The sequence below is a fragment of the Manacus candei genome, unplaced genomic scaffold (assembly GCF_025592945.1).
Source record: "Manacus candei isolate 608988 ecotype Guabito, Panama unplaced genomic scaffold, ASM2559294v1 h1tg000017l, whole genome shotgun sequence".
NCBI classification, from domain to species: domain Eukaryota; kingdom Metazoa; phylum Chordata; class Aves; order Passeriformes; family Pipridae; genus Manacus; species Manacus candei.
The window spans coordinates 16,915,846-16,935,591 of NW_026138065.1; the positions used below are offsets into that span (position 1 = coordinate 16,915,846).

General features: G+C 35.8%; 1 protein-coding gene and 1 long non-coding RNA gene across 20 annotated transcripts in view; one reads left to right on the forward strand and one right to left on the reverse strand.

Moving 5' to 3' along the window:
• LOC127469160 (uncharacterized) overlaps positions 1–19,746 on the forward strand; it is a 30,491-nt gene that overhangs the window by 2,664 nt on the left and 8,081 nt on the right. For 3 of the 11 annotated variants that reach the window (XR_007903861.1, XR_007903867.1, XR_007903868.1), the window contains exons 4-6: positions 5,613–5,666; positions 10,563–10,754; positions 15,816–16,025. The exons of 1 other annotated variant lie outside the window; for it this stretch is intronic. This is a non-coding gene — a long non-coding RNA (uncharacterized LOC127469160). Of the gene's footprint in view, positions 1–5,612; positions 5,667–10,562; positions 10,755–15,815; positions 16,026–19,340; positions 19,462–19,746 lie in introns of all 11 variants that reach the window. 7 more of the 11 variants (XR_007903864.1, XR_007903862.1, XR_007903866.1 and 4 more) reach the window with 7 other exon arrangements.
• PLEKHH2 (pleckstrin homology, MyTH4 and FERM domain containing H2) overlaps positions 2,019–19,746 on the reverse strand; it is a 53,630-nt gene continuing 35,902 nt past the window's right edge. For 6 of the 9 annotated variants that reach the window (XM_051783104.1, XM_051783105.1, XM_051783108.1 and 3 more), the window contains 13 exons: positions 18,939–19,047; positions 18,723–18,835; positions 16,403–16,582; positions 14,308–14,405; positions 13,659–13,836; positions 11,574–11,729; positions 10,100–10,197; positions 9,577–9,718; positions 8,703–8,848; positions 7,246–7,375; positions 6,207–6,293; positions 4,393–4,530; positions 2,019–3,124 (listed from right to left, as the gene is read on the reverse strand). In XM_051783104.1, the coding sequence (XP_051639064.1) occupies positions 2,942–3,124; positions 4,393–4,530; positions 6,207–6,293; positions 7,246–7,375; positions 8,703–8,848; positions 9,577–9,718; positions 10,100–10,197; positions 11,574–11,729; positions 13,659–13,836; positions 14,308–14,405; positions 16,403–16,582; positions 18,723–18,835; positions 18,939–19,047 (1,758 nt within the window). In that variant the 3' untranslated portion in view covers positions 2,019–2,941. Of the gene's footprint in view, positions 3,125–4,392; positions 4,531–6,206; positions 6,294–7,245; positions 7,376–8,702; positions 8,849–9,576; positions 9,719–10,099; positions 10,253–11,573; positions 11,730–13,658; positions 13,837–14,307; positions 14,406–16,402; positions 16,583–18,722; positions 18,836–18,938; positions 19,048–19,746 lie in introns of those variants that run through there. The other 3 variants (XM_051783103.1, XR_007903854.1, XR_007903855.1) reach the window with 3 other exon arrangements.

Consider the following 19,746-nt stretch of genomic DNA (forward strand, 5'->3'; position numbering starts at 1 on the left):
GTAGAGGCTCAAGGTTAAGACTGAGATGTGGATTAGTCATAAGGCTTGGGCTGGGTGGGGAAGGCAGATTATCTGCCTGGGCTCTGAAATTTTCAATTTAGCTGTCTTGTGTTGTATGGTAGCTCTGGAGCTCGATTAATATGGAGCAAGTCCTCTGAGATATGCATAGCTGTGTTTGGAAATGTACCTGCATGTGTAAGAGACTCCACCTGCTGATTCTGTGAAGGGAAGTGTCTGCCTGAGGTTACTATCACTACAGAAACCTCACTCTTGCTAATCAAAATCCTGGAAGAAGCTCCATTGTTTAAGGTAGTGTTGTGACGGTAACTGTGATTCTGAGTGCATTTATTTCATAAAAATTAACACAGCATTTCTGCTAATGTGGCTGTATGGGATTAATGGTGACCTAAAATGAGCAGTTAGTAGTAGTAAGTCTGGAAAGTGCTGCCATAAAAAGGGAAACTAATGCATGAATTGTTTCTGCAGCAGCGAGACCTGAACACTAAAAAGCAAAGCAGTGTCTAGAGTTACCTATCCAGAGGGAGGCAGGAAGGTCATACTCTGCTTCATAGATTGTATGCTGCTTTATAAAACAACTGTTTGTAAGGCTCGGATAATGAAAGCTGTTTAAAAAACTCGATTCTGCAGATCAGCTGTTTGTATTGTATATCATGTTGTCTCCAAGTTTAACAAAGATTTTAAAAACTGTATGACAAACTCACTACCAAAATGCTCCACTTTTTTTGCCTTCTAATAACAGAACCACAATCATTTGAAACTGGACAACTAGGAAATAATTACTAGTTGGAGTGTCCTAGGTTATCATAATTTCACGATGACATGAAGGCTTTTGTGTTTGTAAACTGAAGTTTCTAGTCATCATATTTGAGACACTTTAGTAGCATCTGTTTGAATTTGTAAACACCCTGCCAACCTCAAATCTGGAATGTAACTATTCTGCTGATTGCAAAGGGGTGTTAATTCCTAAATGAATTTCACCATGCTATCTGTATCACTTCACATAGGGTGCAACACAAAAAGATGATGCTGTTGGTGCCAAGGTCTCCTGTAGCTCCCAATATGCTTCCCTTGAGGATGGCAGGAGACTGGCTGCCTATGAGGAGGTAAACCTCCTGCTGCTGGCCCTTCCTCAGTCAAAGAGAAGGGTCTAGTGCCACAACTACCACCAAGGGATGGAAGTTACCAGGAAGTTCTTTCCACCTTGCAAATGTGAAAGCATCTAGATAAGTAGGTGTGTTATTTCATTGTAATTGTCAAGACAAAGCGTTGGCCCACAGTACCATTCATGGAGTGGTGTCTGAGCCCTGTGGACTGAAGTAGCTGTGGCAAGAACTTCAAAAGCTTTCTGAAGAAATGTATTTATCAAGTCAGCTTGCCTGTTTGCCTTTCCACTTAAGACCATGTTCTCTTCATGGCCTGTATCTCCCTTCCAGTCTATTTTAATTCTTTGGGAGGATACTCCCTACCTTTCACAGAGGGCAAACAGCTGGAAATTCCTTTTCTCTCACTATGAGTATGTATATATCTGAAATGTTTAAATATCATAAACCAGAGATTTTCAATTGTGAAATTACTCCAGTTTTAAGTAATAATAATTTAAAAAAAACAAACAAAAAATGAGGGCTGGCAATAAGGGATTAATGATCCATGATTATTAGCATGAGCAGAAGTGGAAACTGTAAAATCTATATAAATCAGTGATTTATGTTGAATACCTTCTTTATGGCTGAACCTAAATTATCTATTGGATTATGCTGCTGATCCATTTCAGAGCCTGTAGAAGTAGTTTATTTGCATGGAAATGAAAATGAGAAGACAGGAAGGAAAAAAAACCTGGGTGTAATTTCTATACATAGAAATTACGTAGCACTGAGGCTTGCAGCTGAAAAAGGCAACTGGAAAGTGCTCCCAGGTCCAATAGTGCAGATGCAGCATTATGTCTTCAGTGTGCAAGAATATTATATTTGTATTATAATATGAAATGTATAAATACAAACTAAAAACAAAAACCATGACTTTTACAAAATAATATTATGACTCAATGTATATACATTAAACATATTATACATGGATTTTATATGTCTCCAAGTTTACTCACAACAGTTCGAGCAATGGTTTTCTGTGTTATTCTTGTGGTTTGAATTGTGAGTCATTCTTGCCATCTGCATTATATTATTACTCTGGATTAAAGAAATTAGGTACAGGATCTTGTTTAACAAAACTATACTAAAAAACAGTGCCCTTACAATTTAGATTTTTTCAAAAGGCTGGAGCAGAGAGGGTTTATTTAGAAATTGACCTGACCAAGGCTGAAGATTTGCCAAGTAAAACAGCTGTATAACAAAGCCTAGAGTGTATCATGAGAATATTCTTTTTTGTAATAGTTACACGATGTGCTTATGCTTGGGGTTTTTTTAGAGGAGAAACAATTACACACAATTCGTTCTTTTTAGTCTCATGGTCCTTGTATTGCAAATAAAAGTAGTTCTGGAAGTGGAAACTGTTTTGTATTTGACTGTTCTTTTAAACAAAATTCCTTTTCAAAATGAAGGTTATACAACTGGTATAATTTTGAAAAATAGAGATGAACAGGTGAAGAGAGTTGAAGAGAGTTTGGTCCCTGAGTATATATCTGGAAAAATCTATTAAAATCTAGACAATTGTTCCCAATGCCAGGGAACAATTGTGGGCACAAGTGACCACCAGTAAAGCATAATCCCTAAAGTGGCTCATCATCATTCCAGTTCAGGCCAGGGCTTTAATTAAAGGGCTACTCCTGTTACATGCCTCTGAAATGAATATAAACCTGTCCATCTTTCTTTTGTTTATGGACCTGCTTACGCTCTATGTCTTGTACATCAGAAGGTTTTCTATCAGTGTAGAAACCCTCTAATGAAGATTATCATGATACATAATCCTTTCATAACAAAGTGGGACATTTAGTTGGTCTGTTGATTGCAAGAAGTGGCTGACTCCCCATTTCCTTGAGTTTCTGTCCACTTTGAGGTGCCAGTAATGCTGGAGCAGAGAGGTGATGAGCAGCTCCTTTCAGCTGATGAAAGTTGTTAATGTAGCTGGCAATCAGTAGAGTGATCTCAAGAATCTATAACAGGAACATACAAAACTCTTTGAAAAATAGTGATGTGTTTTGACTGCAGAAAAAATAGCTAACTTTTTAGCAAGTGACAATCACCATCAACTGGAAAAGTACTTGTACTTTACAAATTAATGATAGGGAGAGAGGAGATACCTAATAAAGCTTTTTTCTATTGCTCCTTGCAAATAATGTAATGTTATTCCCATCAGTACATATCAAAGATACTTTGTCTCCCACAGTCTTAAATGATTCAGAGATGGCTTCTTTCACTTTGAGAGAGATTTTGAAGTCCAAAATGATGACACTCCGAAAAAAAGCTTTCACAATGTGGTCCCTCAGTTTTGCCAGAAAATCTCCAGTGCTCAGAGGAGTCAAGATGCAGGGTAGATAAACGGAATAAAGACTTTCCAGAGCTTTTTATCCTATTTTCTCTTTGTGATCTATACAAACCTTGATGAGACACTGAGCAGGCTGCCCAGAGAAGCTGTGGATGCCCCACCCCTGGAACTGTTCAAGGCCAACTTGGATGGGGCTTAGAGCAACCTGGGCTATTGGAAGGTGTCCCTGTCCATGTTAGGAAAGGGCAGAAGTAGGTAATCTTTAAGGTTCCTTCCAACCCAAACCATTCTGTGATTCTGTAACAGCACAATCCGAGGGAAACTTGAACAGATGTATTTTACTACGCTTATTTATGAAAACACAGCTGTGTTTTGACCCCAATTTATATGTGGAATCTTGTATTCTGTTTCACAAATTGTTCTGACTAACAGCAAAATCTTTTTTTTTTTAAAGAAATGTAGTCAATCTTACCAGGGAAGGAGAGACTCTAGATTTAAAAAGCATGAAAATTTCTTTTTACGAAAGGTAAAAATGTCCTCGGATTTTTCACAAGACTGATTTTTCAGATGGTGTGTTCTACAATTTCACTGCAGAACACAAACATACTTTTTAAAAAATTATCTCTGGTGCTGATCAAGCAAACAGACTAGGTTTTAGGTACTGCATATAATTTCTGTCCTTAATACCCTTCTTTGTCCTTCTATGAAAAATCTGCAATGTTACAGAAATGGACATGAAAAGAAACACATCGGTATTGCCACAGTTAGCTCTTACATTACTAATTGTTTTGCACTTTAAAGTCATCTAACAAAAGTCAATAATCTGACAATGCTAGGATTAAAGAAGGTGTTTCATCTTTCACATCTGTTAAGGATTACCCACTAGAGACAGCACAAAAGCAGATGGTGGGAAACTGTTTCAGGTAATATACCAACCTTTGGTTTTGTCATGGCAAAAAGGTGTTTTTCAGTTGTTCTGTCCTTTGTCTGAGTGTTGTTAACAACCAACATAAAATCATCTTGATAGCCTCCGAAAGTCATCAGGCTCTTATATGAATATGTAACCGTTAATCGCTTAAAAAAGAAAATCCCCAAAACAAAACACAAAGCTATTAAGCAGGACAGTGCAAGAAAAACAGATTATGACAAATTTTTCTTTTTAAAAAATATAATTACACATTGTATTTTTCAATGGCGTTAGCCTCTTATGAGTCTTGAAATTAACTGAATTTTGGGATAGCTTCATTCAGACCTTCATGATGAGAAATTGTCATTGCAGTTGACCTCTGTTTCTATTCCAAATTAATCAGATCAAAGATACAAGCAGGTTTGAACTCAGGTCTGTAATTCCATTTAAACGAGTCCTGACTGACTTTGAGAGAAGTTAATTTTAGCAATTCCATTTGAAATTGAAGCAGTGTCTAAATAAATGGCAGAGTATGAGACATCTAAAAGAATTTAATTCCAGGACTTCTTTTTGTGCAGCAATATGTAGTTTGGATACACACAAATTAAATTCTCTTCTCTTTTTTCAACATCCCTGATGAAAAATAAATGCTCTTCAAGGCTCCTCAGTTTTCCATGCCTTGGTTGTTACTGTTCAATGTTTAAAACCACACTAGTGGCCTTCAATTTAAGATTAACATTTAATTTATCATTACAATTCATATTAATTTGCTGCAGATGTTCACATTTAAAATTCATTGTCAGACAGTATTTTTACAATAACTGACAATGTCCTTTGGTTAATAAACCCCCTTTTGCCCTAATTTTGAAATAGTATTTTCTCTACCCCTTGCAACATCATTTCTGATAGCCCTGATCCTTCCTACAGAAAATCAGAATAACCCCTGGAAACTGAGGGTTTCTTGAACTACAAGTGAGGCCTGCTGATACTGTAAACTGGCAGCGCTCTACAGAAGGGAGTAGATAGTGTTTGCAGGGCTTTCTGCAGTCTAATGCAAACTCATTTTGCTTATTCCCTATAGAGAGCTGCTGTTTGCTCTCCTCGTATTCTTCATTTTATTATTTATTTAACTGCAAAGAAATGTAATGAAAAGGCCTCTATCAGTACAATTATAAAGCTGAGATTTTAATTTTCTGATATTCAATATTAGCACTTGCTAATAGCACCACGCCATTCTGTTTCTTTGCAGGATATAAATGGAAGCAGGGATCTTCTCAGGCACTGCTTTTTTTCACTGATTACCGTGAGTTTTTTGGAAAAACTTGTATTGCAAATCAAAGAAAAATCAGAAAAATCAGAGCTAAAAATGACATAATTAAATAACACTGGGTTTTATTACCTACTATTAAACAAAAATAATACAATGAAAATAACAATCTTTTAAAGTAACTGCTCTTTGCAGAGTCTATGTATTAGGAATAATATTGGAAAATGAAGTCTCCAGGAAAAGAAAATTAATGTTATTTTAAGAACTGTAACTATGGATCTCCTGACATCTGAATGATTAAAACATTAACATTTCATTAAATTATATAAAAACTGTATCTGATAAACAAAAATAAATTCCGTGCAAATAATTCATTACTTATTTCTATTGTTAATGCTATTATAATGACGATAACATTATAACATTTTGAAAGGAAGGAATTTTTGCTTTAAGGGAAAGACTAGATAACTTAGCATGGAAGGCTAATGCCATCTTTTATGTAGTATGCTGGTACATCTCCTCATATACTCTACTAAAATCTACTTTGACCAAAATTAAAACAGAAATTTCACTTACCATAGAACTGTAATCCAGGATGCTTATGCCATCCTCATGTACAGCAAACCATATGAAGGACTTGTCATCTGAGGACATTGACAGAGGCTACAAAGAGAAATGTTCTTTAATTACTGTTTCAAAATGAAGCAATGTGCGTATAATTATTAACTCTCATCTATTATAGACCTCTCTCCATCCACAAATCTTACATCAGTTCCCCCTCAGTGTAAATTTCAGAAAAGAAATTGAAACAGCTGCCCAAAGCCATGTAGGCAGCCAGTGGCAGAATTATGAACTCAACCTAATACTCTTGAAGCCTCCCCTGGTGCTCAGACCAATAAAATGTATAGTCTCTTTGTTAAAGTAAAAGGCAGGTGTTAACGTTTTTTCATTAGCTCATATGTGTACATAAACAAAGAATGGAGTGCTAATAAGCAATTTTATATACATATACATATACATATACATATACATATACATATACATATACATATACATATACATATACATATACATATACATATACATAATAGATACAATGGGATTACCTAATAAAACATAAGGCATGAGGTGACAGTTCTGTTTAACACAGATGTCACTTGAATCAAGGGAATTAAGATACTCTTAAGGTTTAAGAGAAATTGAGAGAGGCCAGGACAGAAGGGAGTGCTCTAAATACCCTTAACAACACTCAGTGCTTCTGCAAGGTTCAGCTTTCGTAGCCAGTTAATATCTTTTCAGTGTTCTACCAGTTATGAGGTAAAAAAGTCTAACATTAAAAAGCTATCTCAAGCTAAGATATAAGGAAATTGAATGATATTACCTAGATTAATAATGTCAAACAAGCAATAAGTGTATTGGAAAGTTACTATTATGGTATACTTTGTACTACAGCTATTATATTTCACCAGTATATGACTTAAACAAATCAGTAATTTCACAAGAGATCCAATCACCTCATATACAACACAACTGTTTTCAACAAAAAGGTGTTACTATTTGCAAATTATATTTATCTTTAAAACCCCCACCACTCGAACTCAGTAAAGTTTCTTACTTTTGCTGCAAACAGTTTGGCACCAAAGAAGGACCATTTCCTGGCTACAGTGAGATAAATGCGCACACAGTCTGCAGCACTGTGCCCCCGGAGAGCCATCCATCTCGTAGACAATCGCTGACAAAGCTGTCTGTTGAAATGAAGTATGTAATTTAGTTATTGAAAGGAATTTAAATGCTTCCCCATAGCGAGTTTAATGAGCAAAAAAATAATGCATTTGTTAAAATGATAATTTAAGTTAATACAACAACTATCACTTATACAGTATTAAATAAATCCAAAGTGTCATTTAATATTTTAATGCACACGAACGTTATGAAGTATCTTCTAATTTCTGTAATGTTATGATTAAATATTGATGTAGCAGTTGCAGCATAAAGGGAAAAAGTCTGGGACAGCTTTTAATGTGTCTCTACAGAGAATCAATCTACCTTTATCAGTACTGAACAGCTATGTCAGTTGTCATTCCAAAAATCCATCCAGCTTAGCACATATCTACCTGTGGCTAGTAGCAGATGTGGAAGATATGTTTGGGTTTGGGTTTTTTTGGGTGCACTGCTACCAAAAAGGGTGCTTCTGATCAGCACCGCACCCTTGGCAAAAGAATACAAGCAACAGGGCAGGTATAGAGTGATTCTTTCCCTGCCACAGACTTCCAGCTCTGCCAACTGGTAGTTTAGGGACTACTTGAACAGTTCAACAGATATCTGACTTATCCTCAATGAATTAGTCTAATCCAGGACCTCTTATAATTTGTTCTTTGAAATGAATTGCATAAATTTCTCTTTGTTATGCATATACATCTGAATGCCCACGTTGTCTTCTGAGAATGTAATAATGTTACTATGTGCATATGATAATAGCTTTCAGTTTTCTCATCTCTGTACTGAAGAATGAGGAAAACATTTCTGTGATGTTTGCTGGACTTCAAAACTGCTGTATCACTGACTTTGGATAATTTATGACACTGTTTCGCTCGTTTTCATGTTCGTAGGCGCTGATTCAAATGACTTGAAGGTTATTCATTGTAAATTAAGTGATACCTTACTAGCAAGTCCACTAAGTTAACATATTGCCAATCTGACTGGCTGCCAGAGATTGCACATTAGAATAGCAAACAGGTCAGATCCTCATGTCCTTTACTTTCAGTAACTCTTTAGTCTGTGCACAGACTTAATTTAGATTTGCTGAAAAGAAAAATAAGAATTTCAAAATCACTGTAACACTGTGTAGTAATTGGTACAGCTTTTGCTGGAACTTGTGCTTAATGATGGTCCTTTTTTTTTAGATTAGAAACATGCAGAGGAAATGGGTTCTTCAGTTTAGCAAGAAAATGAGTTTCAAACACAGGTTTAGGCAAATATAGCACAAGAGTAAATTGTACCGAATGACAATTTAAAACTTCCTTGTTTCACTCCTAGATTTTTAGAGAATATGAATCACAAAATACATCTCACCTTAGTTGTTCCTCTGAACAACCTTGCCTGTATCTCTTAGGGTAGAATCTCTCCAAAACTTGTTTTAATGTTTGGTTGGACTTGGACTGGGAAGTAACTTGCCCTGCTGGAGTTGAGAAAGGCCGTTCAAAATCTCCAATCTCTACCTAATGGGATGTCCATAAAGAAAATTTTTTGTTACTCCAGAGTAATTTTCTAGCTGGATATTATGAACTGTCTTTCAATCTGTATTGATTGAAAGATGAAGTATATGATGAAAACCAGTTTGTCAATTAATTTTTCACCAATATAAAATTTATGCAAGTAATCTTCTTATTTTCTATTTCCCATGGAAAAAAGTTAAACATCAAATATAAATTGTACAAATATAATACTAGTTCTGCTCTGAGATTGCTAGATCTCCAGCTAACACAAATCAGTTTACATTTATTGAATAACAACATCAAGTAACTTTCTTAATAACCTTCATTTGAACTTTTAATTTTTTAAATATTACATGGAACTTATCAAGACCATGTCTAGTAAAGGAGTCTTAGACTTTCATTAACAGCTGTTACTTTGGAGTATTAACTTGCAGAAACCATGTAAGGAATAGTGAATGAATAAATGGTACATGATTACATGATATTTAATCCAAGAAGGCCTGACTGTGTAAGAGGTAAAGCACATTTTATCCATAGTGATGGTCCAGCAGCCTATGCTGTAAAGCATTTCCACTTGAAATCCAGAGTTGCCTTACACAAGATTCCAGCCCAGTCTGTTTCCTGCACTATCATATAAAAAAGGTGGAGGTCAAGCAATCCTGGACCAGTTTGCTTATTAAAGTATTTAACCTGTAAAACTGCTGTGTGAGTCACTCATGCATAAGGATTACCTGGGCTAAAAGAGCTGTCAATTCCATCGCTAATTCTTTGTTTACTGGGAAAAGTCCATTGACTATTTGATCATTTGTCTGATATACTAGCAGCAGCTTCTCTCTGTCTGTCTCCCCATGAGCTTGAACTGAAAAATAAAGCCTACAGAAAAGACAGAAAGTTATTAAATAAAGAAGACTGGGAAATGCATTAGCCCTGAGGATTAGCAGTATCTGCTCTGAATGTGACATGTTTATGTCAGCGTCAAAACACATTAGCAGAACAACACTTGCACTTCAACTACTCGACAAGTATTTAATTTCAGTCCTCTGATTTCAGTTATGGCTTTTTTTTTTTTTCAGTTCTGCTCATCTCTTAAGGACTAGAAAAAATGAACTGTATTAAAAAAAATTCTCCAGTTACACCCATTTACTATTTTTGTTGCAAGCTTCGAGTCAGCCAATATTTTTCAGATGAAGAAACTGCAGAAACTAAAAAACAAATCTGGGGACAAGGCAGAGATATTATACTTGCTAAACAAACCTATTTTTGTAAGTAAGGCGTACAGTCCTTGTGCCTTCACATTTCCCAGGGTGTTGTTCTTTGGAGGCTTGCTCCCATTTTGAAATAATGTCACAGATCTAGAAGGAAAGCAATACAAAACGGACTTTGCCATGTCTTCCTATTTGAAAACACCTTTGAATAGAAATTGTCAACTTATTTTAATATCCTCTACATATCAGAAACATACATAGCTTGAATTTTTAAGCTTCCTGAAGTATAACTTCACTTGCATTTCTTAGCTGGAACATTTAATAATTAACATTTTTGTTGTTTGCTTATCCTGCAACACTCATACTAGGTTGGAAGCGAGCCCTAACATGCTTATTTGGAAAGGCCAGGTACTTGATTTAGCAGAAGCCAGTGAATGTGTGAGTTGTTATATAATTAATCAAATGCCTTTGATCTCTGCCTTCTCTTTCTGCTGCATGCCTGAATTTTTCAGGTCCTTTCCAGTAACTGCCATGGTATGAAGCTGGTATGAAGTTTGTTATAAAACACAACAGAAGTGGTTCACAACAAGCAGTGCAGGAGGGCAGGTGGGCACATGGGGAGAACATGAAACAGAGGTTCTAGGAGCCCTGCTGGACCTCATGTCACTGTTCCTTCATAAAAGAGCCTTCATGGAAGCAGTAATGTGAGTAGCTTCTAAAGTTTCAGTTACCCAGAAAATAAGTACATCTTTTAGGAATTCTGCTTTCCAGATGGTAATTTTTCTGGTACAGGAAGAAGGCTGATTGTGATGACAAACTGTTTGTTTGTCACTAAGGCCAGGTTGTATTGCACCTTGTAACTCAAAAGTGCAGCTGTGAACACTGGCCAAAGAGTGCAAAAGACTACTTTGGTAGAAGTACCTAATATTCATTATTCATTAGTTGCTAAAAGGCTTGAAAAATATCTAATACCTTATTAAAGCACAGTTTATATTGCATTTTTTTCACTCTTTACTGCAAAGAATTTAATTCTAGCAATAGAGAAAACTAAAATTTAGAACAATGACAAGCCTTTCATTGGAAATTTCTTAAACTGAACCCTAAAATTATTCTGTATTTAGATAAAGAGCCCTTTCTTCTTTTTCTTCCCCAGGATCTCCACTCCAGTATCAATGTCTTCTTGGACCTCACATGGTCATCTTCTGGAGCTAAATCAGAAATGTTAACTGAAATCTCTAAATCCATGTTAGACTCAATTGCTATTTAGTTTTCAAGAACTGTGATTAGTAACAGCTTACTTTTTTTTAACTCATCTGTTACTTCTCTGAATAATATCAATGTCAGTATAGTTAACTGAATGAATTTAAGCAATTAAAAAAGTGATTTAAAAAATATCTTTCCTTTCACATTAAGAGAAAAAAGCTAAAGACAGCTATTTTTCAGCTTGAAAAATATTTTCTTTTACATTTCCTGAGGAGAGCTCTGTCAAATGAAGATACTTTGGTTTTTTACACTTTGTTTACCTTGATGTTTCCTTGAAGACAGTGCTCTATATCCTTGCCAGAGGGATCATCAGAAAACAGTGCAAATCCTGACTGAGCTGGTTTCCTCATCCCTGTATCTTGGTTCAGGGTGTTCAGAAATTCCTCCACTGTGGTAGAGGCATCAAACCCAACAACCTAAAAAAGTAGCCAAAAAGGATTTTGCTATCAAGCTTATATACCCCCCTTTCCATAAATTGAAAATTTTGAAATATAATACCTCTACAATAACATTGGGATTGTAGGACCCATTCTATGCTCTGTGAATAAGTTACTGAAACTTGTTGAAAATTAAAAATTTCCAGAAAGGATCTGGAAAAGATTTCCACATAGCAAGTCAATTTAGTGGAATTTTACTCTATCCAAAAATTATTAACTTCTCAGCAGATTGTACCTTATCTTACTTTGTTTACCAAATCAAATTCACTACCAAAATGCTTCCAAAAGTAATATTTTTGGGTTTATTTTCTTTGTTTATAGTGGTTTCTTTGCACTTGTAGACTTGAATTTCTGTTACAAAATGTATATAACAGGTATCAGTCCAGTATCTGCGCTTTTTGTGACAAATACCACTTGAAAAATTAAGAAGACTACGATTTCTTCCACTTTTCAATACAGTGATGAAACAAATGAGATCAGTTAGTAATTTTTCATCATGTGCAACTTCAGAGGGATATTAGATGGCAGATCTATTCTGGCAAATTCAAAATATTTTACAAATGTTGCTTTGTCAGCAGTACATAGGTCAGTAATAAACAGAGCCTTCTATTTTACTTCCCCAAATATGAATTTTTGTCCGTTGTTACTAGTATTGAAGCATTTTAGCAAGAGATTGCAAATGGCTTTTATACAGATACCAGTTGCTGATGTTCATTTAAATCTGTATTGAGGGTGTTTTCCTGTATTTGATTTGGTGAAAATATTTTACTCTTGGTAAAAAATGTCTTGAAAATTGATCTTGGACTTCTGTTTTGTACTTCTCAGTGGCTGGCATTAAAATAAAAATCTGCTGCAGAGATGAATACAGGAGTTTTCAGTACCTCTATAATTGCTTAGTTGCCAATTCCATTAAAGTAATTTAGTTACAATTAGTTGCAATTTTAGTTCAATTAATTACAATTTTTACAAAATTAGTAATTTTTAGACATTAGTAATTTAATTACAATTTTTACAAATGTAGTTACAATTTTTACAATTAGTTACAATTTAGTTACAATTTTCTTAGCCCTTGGAACTATACAATTTTGACCAGTAAATAACTAATGAGCAATTACTCCTTTTCTTCTCCAAACTTCAGTTTTGAAACCTTTTAGATTGATTTAAACACATGTTGGGTTTTTTTCTGTTTTACTGGGCAAGCAGGAAGCAGTAAGCAATTAAGAAACTTAGTGGTGAAAAAAGCAGAGTTCTTCTGTGACCTGAAATGAAAAGTTTATTTGATATAGCCTTGATTTCATATAAAAACTTGCTTTCTGTCTAAGAATACTACGAATTGTTAAAAAAATTTTTTCAGCCATCTCTCACAGTTGGAAACACAAACCAGGATGTGAAGCAGCATGCATGGAAGCCTGTGAAAAGTTTCCTACAGGCTTTGACTAATGAAGTCCCACAAGAGTTAAGAATGAAGCTATGTTTGTTCTGTAACAAATATGGTTATCCTTCATGACTGATAATGGGAGTTACAGCTGTGCTTCCAGGCCTTCACTGATTTAACTTCCAAGATGTCTGATGAAAGGAAGTGGAATTTAATACCTTTCCCTTTCCTTCAGTCTAATTCATTCAGCTGGTGGTCAGGTTAAATAAGAAACAGAACTTTGCTATTTTTCATTCTTAAGAGGTTTTACTTCTTTTATTTTCTCTTAAAGATTTTCCCCCAAACCTTTACTCTTCATTGATCAAATCAGATCACAAGTACCTTGTGCCTGCCATTGCTAGCACTGGCACAAGATGAAACTTGAACCAGGTTTACCTTAACATTTACATTTCTCTTCCTGATATAATACTTCATGTATATGCTAACAGCCAGAGGTTGGGAGAGCTCGGGTTTTGTGGTCTACATGACATTACCTGATATATGCCATTCATGAAATGAACTGGAATACTAAAGGGCAGCGAATGGTGGTAGGGATTTCTAAGAAGAGTGGAAAGGATTTCCATCCTGGAAGGTCTTGCTTCTCGGTCTCCGTTCTGCTGGGTACGTTCTACACATCGCTGACAATAGATCGCATATTTCCCAAACTCAGTCCTGTGACAAAAAAAAGAAGTAAGGCAATTCTTGGGGACTGACTGAAAGGATAGTAAACTGTGAGTAAATCTCTCTGGGGATGCCAGATGGGAGGAGCACTCAGATTTCACGCTGTGAGATTTCCAACACATTTTTTGCACGTGGAATTAGAAAGAGGATTACTCTACCAAGGCCAGCAGAACTGTGCCAAAGATGAACATGGCTCAGGGTGTGTTGTGTAATAACTGTCATATTTTGGTTTTCATGGTTTTGCAACATACAGTTAAGAGTTCCACTGCAGAGTATTTTTTGAAAAAAGAGGTAACTTTCCCAAGTGATGCATAGAATTAACATGTACTATATTTTAGTAGCAATTCTACTCACATTAATTTTAAAATGTATGTCAAAAATCTGATACACTACAGGAAAGACCGAAAACAAGGTACTTCAGAAAGACTAGTTGACAAGCTGGGTAATAATATTTAGGCACACCTGGAATCTGCATTCTTCTTTAAATGAAGTTTAAGAAGCCAAAGGAATGGGTGCTGGGGCAGAAAGAGTCCAACGCAGAGAGCCAAGAGCTGCAATCCCTGAACAAAAGGAATATATTCACTGTTTTAAACATCTTACAACGTAAAACTTCCTGCTGTGGCTGCTGGCCAGCAGTGCAGCTTACTGTGCCAAGTCGAGACTGCTGAAATAGGAATGAAAAAAACAAAACACAGAGAAAAAGCTGACTAAATAAGCATGTCACCTCATTGAAAGGCCAAGGCTCTCCTTCTATTTACTTGCATATAGCAAGTTTCTTTTGGGGCTGGAAATGGGAAAGCAGCTCAGTTTGTATAAAAAACTTAATACACAGGAAAAAATTACTAAGGCTGCAAGGCCAAGCACTATGAAATGAGAAGCCTGTGAAATTTGAATTCAGCTCTCCTGTTACATATATGATAAAGCAACACATAAGACATTTTCCTCCTACCAAGTAGACAGTAACTACTGAAAAAAACAATTATTCAATAATTTGGTATATTGTTGTTGCTCAATATGTATCCATAGGCTTCACTTAATACAGATTGCTCTCATGTACCCTGGATATACACTTACTAATATTGCAACTACTTTTCTCACAATCAATGCTTCATATTGAAATTTAAAAAATGGTGTTTTTCCATCTTGATTTATCTGACTTGCCTGGTATTAAATAGAAATTTGACAGCACAGGCACAGATATTCCCTATCATCAAATATCTGTACTTTGATGGAGGATAGCATCAGCTCCATTGAAGGTATACACCACAGTACAAGTAAGGGTAGAAGACTACAGAATGAATTTAGGACTTAAAAAAGCTTAGTGTCAGGCTGAAAACATTTTACTGAATGTGTTAGCTCTTAAAAATCATTCCAGTGTGTTACAATAGCAACAATATATTTACCTGCATCAGAGGGAAGGCCTTGCCCATGGTAAGAAGAGTACCGAAGAAGGATTATAATAAGTTTAAATTCCATCAGCCATACATAACTTCAGTGTGTTAATTGACATGAATGTGCTATGTCTGCTATAAAATCTTTGTGAATGTTTTGTGATGCACAAATTGAATCACAGAATGGCTTGGGTTGGGAGGGGTCTTAAAAATCATATTGTTCCAAAACCCCTGCCATAGGCAGGGACACCTTCCCCTAGACCAGGCTGCTCCAAGCTCAATTCAACCTGGCCTTGAACACTTCCAGAAATGGAACATCCACAGCTTCTCTGGGCAACCTGTTCCAGTGTCTCACCACATATCGGATTACGGGCTGTTTCTAGATACTAGGTATGTCTGTTGATCACGTTCTACTTTCTGTGGCAAGAGAAAAACATGGCTATTACAGAAGCCTTAATATGGTAACATTTTCTGATCCATCTCCTAGTTCTGTAGATATTGCTCCACCATAAGCACAATTGTTCCAGTTCTGTTAATTTTATGCAAACTCTTTAATATTGGCTTTCCTTTCAATTTCAGTTCATTTCATTGTCACATATCTGGATATCAGTGAACAGCCGGCAGTGGACAAAGTAAAGAATTTTAAGTATGCATTTATAACCTAGCATGCAGGGTGCATGCAGAACAGCATGGCATACAAGAGGTGATATCCATCAGAAGCCCTGAGCATATCTGAAATTCCACAACATGGCACTGCAGCTTCTCTTCACACTCATGCTGTTAAGCCAGGTGATTTAGCCCACCAAGCTTCCTGATGCAGCATCTCTCTTAGGAAAGAAGCAGTAAAAGAGAATTAAGAAAAAGGTTTCATACATGATGTCTTACTTACCACTTAACTTGAAGACAGCCCATTTTATGTCCACTCTTTAAAAAAACAGCACAGGCAGAGATATACTCTACCACCAGATACAGGTATTTTGTTGGAGGATAGCATCAGCTTTGTTTCAGGAAGACACAGCAGTAATTAAGATATTAGCTCAGCTTTTTATCCAAGTTTAAGTAAGCAGATGCTACAGAAGAGCATAGCCTCTTTACCATTCTAAGAAGTCTGTGTAGTTCCTTTATTGCTGCTGAAATCGATACCATTAAAATAAATCCTGGGTTACCTGTATTGGTCCTGCCTGGTTTTGTGGATGTCGACGTCTAGTCTGTTTAATAAGCTGGCAACAGATCTCATTTTGAAGTTCAGGATGTGTGAGGCAGATCTGCAAAGCACTTTGGGCCAAAGATACATGGTAATCAATGGCAGGAGAGTCAACTGCAGCATTTATAAACAACTGGCAGGTCTAGATATAAAATAATAAGCAAGTGAGTTTACATACAAAAAGCTCCAACAAATCTTTAAGATGTTCTGTATAACAAAAGTGTGCTTTAATTGAAGTCACAGTAAGTCTACCACTAGACTAAAGAAACCCTGCTGGTTCTGCAAAAAAGGAGTAAAAAGCTATGTAGTGAGACTTAAGATAAAAACACCTCCCAGAACCCATGCTTTTCACTCTGCATCTAATGGAGTGAACTATTAACAGGAGTTGCAACAGTTGTAGTGGTATGCAAGTTTAAGGACGTGCTGAACAAAGCAGACCCTCTACAGGACTTGGAAATGCAAAGTCTACAGCTCTCAATGGCAGATAATGTAAAATGCTCATGCAAGTAGTGAGCACAACAGTGCAGCAAATACACAGATAAGAAAACCATAACTCAGAGCCATTGATTTACATCTTGGCTTTCCCTGGTATTTTTACTGTGGGTAAGTATGACCTTTCCTATCCCCAGTACTGTCTCAGGAAAGCCATGTGTTAAGCATTTGTTGTGGTGTATTAGAAGAAAGCATTATTGCATTTACTCTGTATAATAGTTGATGGAATTTTCAAAGGATAAGGAAAAATGGATGGAAGCCTGATCTGTTTCTAGTCTATGTGAAAATATGTGGATTTTCACACAGACTAATTTTTATCAGCAATTGAATAACCAAAACATGACTGTTTCTAAATAAATTCCCTATCTGACTTTTAAACTGATTTATATAAAGTTTCTGTAAAGGTCATACAAGTAATCTCTTATTTATTTATTTTAGGTAAGTGTCTGTGATTTGAACTAGGTCTGAAAAGTGATTTACAAATAAATGTACATTTGTTTTTATCAAATAAGTACATTTCCTTTTAAACTTTCATGCTGCAGGATTGCAGAAAGTAAGATAGATGTACTTCTTTAAAGTGTTTCAAACATTTCAGAGAAACCATCTGGAAAGTTTGCCTACAAGTGGCCGTGACTAAACATACAATGCTTGTCTTGAATTCTTTTCTAGATCTGAACCATTACATTAGAATTCCCCAGATATTTGATGCTTCAGGGAATTTGGTCTTTAGACTTGTTCAAGTTTTGTGGAGAAAATTCATTTATCCAAGCTCCATGCCTTCCAACTTGTAACTTCTTTCACGACATACAGAAAAAGGAACAGCAAAATTTTATTTTGTCTCTGAAATAGACTTTATAGCCTGAAAGAAGGTTAAAAGCATTGCAGCATAATACTCTCACTTTCCTGGCCTTTAACTGGGAAAGATGTAAGGTCTTAGCGGCAGACAAAATTTTTCAAGAAACTAGCTGTGGCTCAGCAGTTATGATCTGTTATGTGTCTCCTAGTCAAAAAGCCTTTTCACTACTCCTGGGACATATACATATGTATATTTTTAAAGGTGTATAAAAATCTTTAAAAGTGGATTCAAAAAAATGTTGTGAAACACTTTTAATAATTTTGCTCTGGAATATTTTCTCCATTTATATTACTGAATATCTGATCCATCTTTTAAGAATAGCTACTTCATAGGAAAATATTTTCTTTTTATTAAAAAGAGCAGTACAATGTCTGTTTTCTATCTGAATTTGAAGTACTCTATAACGTGCTTAAACTTAAATTTTGCTTTTTCTTCTGGTTATTAAAATGTCTCCCAGATGATTTACATGTATCTATGACAAAACTTTCACCTAGTATTTTTTCCTCCAGACTTTAATTAAAGCAACGGTATTTCAGCTACAGTTTTCTGAATGCAGAGATCTGTCAATTCTCAAAGCTGGTACATTCTTTGGAGCTATGAACCTCAAGACAAAATTTTATCATTCATGATGGCCATGGATTTTTCTAGTAACTTGCAATTTATCAATAACTTACCAAATAAGTAGGAAATCCAGAAGTTGAAGCCTAAACTGCTCCTCACAACCAAAAGTGATCTCTGTACATTGGAAGTGATAGTCTTTGGTGAGATAATATGAGGCCATTCTGCTGCTGTCCATTAGTTACCTCCACTAAAGATAAAAGTAAACTTCTCTTTGCTTTTTTCTTATCTGTTGTACATTCCTAGTAAGCCAGCTAATAGCCATTCTTTAGCTAAAATAGTCAGTTAATAAAAAAGGAATCTGCTATGGTTTTACCTTGAATAATTTGATTGCTTCAGTTTGCAAGGCTTCTGATGGCAATGTTGTAAGAGGGGAAGTAATTCCTTCTTTGCTATGGCAAAGGGTAGGATGTCTCCAAATCTGAGAAGCTAAAAGGATAAAATATATAGGTTTTGCAATTAGTTCAATACATAGGTACATTCAGTAAAAAAGCACTAGAAGATTAGGATGTTGAAATAAAAACAAACTTACTGTTATCTCCTTCCACATTTAATAATTTGCAAAGAAGTTGTTCAAACTCAGATCCAACATTTACACTGGTACTTCCAGCTGCAACTGTCAGATGATAAAGCCATGTGTCCTAAAGCAGAAAAACACAGCAGTTCCCTCATTCCATGTTGGAAGGAGCTGCTTCGTCAGGATTTTGCTCCCAAGTTCAAACACTATCATGTGCTCCCTTTGAAGCCCAAAGGAGTTTGCCTTTGGTTGAATACATATGTATTAATTGTCTCTACGCTACAAACATTAAGCCAGGAAGATCGGACAGGGCACTCATTTCATAAGTTTTTACCCTCAGAAATCATATCTAATTATCAGAGCATTCTTCCTTTCCTCTTCCAAAATCTTACATAAGTGTCTTTTTATCACTGCCAGATCCTGCTAACCTGGGGATAAGGCCAGAAAGCAAACCAAGGTCTACAAGATTACTTGAGAACAATGAAGCAATGATAATAAAAATGGTTTTAACCACACCCCTCATTGCTCCTTCAGTAAAGTAGGGCAGTCTTTGCTACTGTTAATCTTTTCAGTGAAAATGGATACAAGTACCCTAAAACCTCTCAGGAAGGTCAGCTACAGGTCTGTCTACAAGTCTACAAGTTAGTGTATGTGAGCAAAATTCTCCAGTTACAGCATATATGATATTCAGCACCATCTACTTATATAGGCAAGCCTGCTTATTTTTGTCTATTTTAACAAGGTTTACCCACAACAGCATTGATTTGCAGACAAATTTTGATCGATGTTAAAAAATCAGAACCTTCTCCTTGCTTATTATATC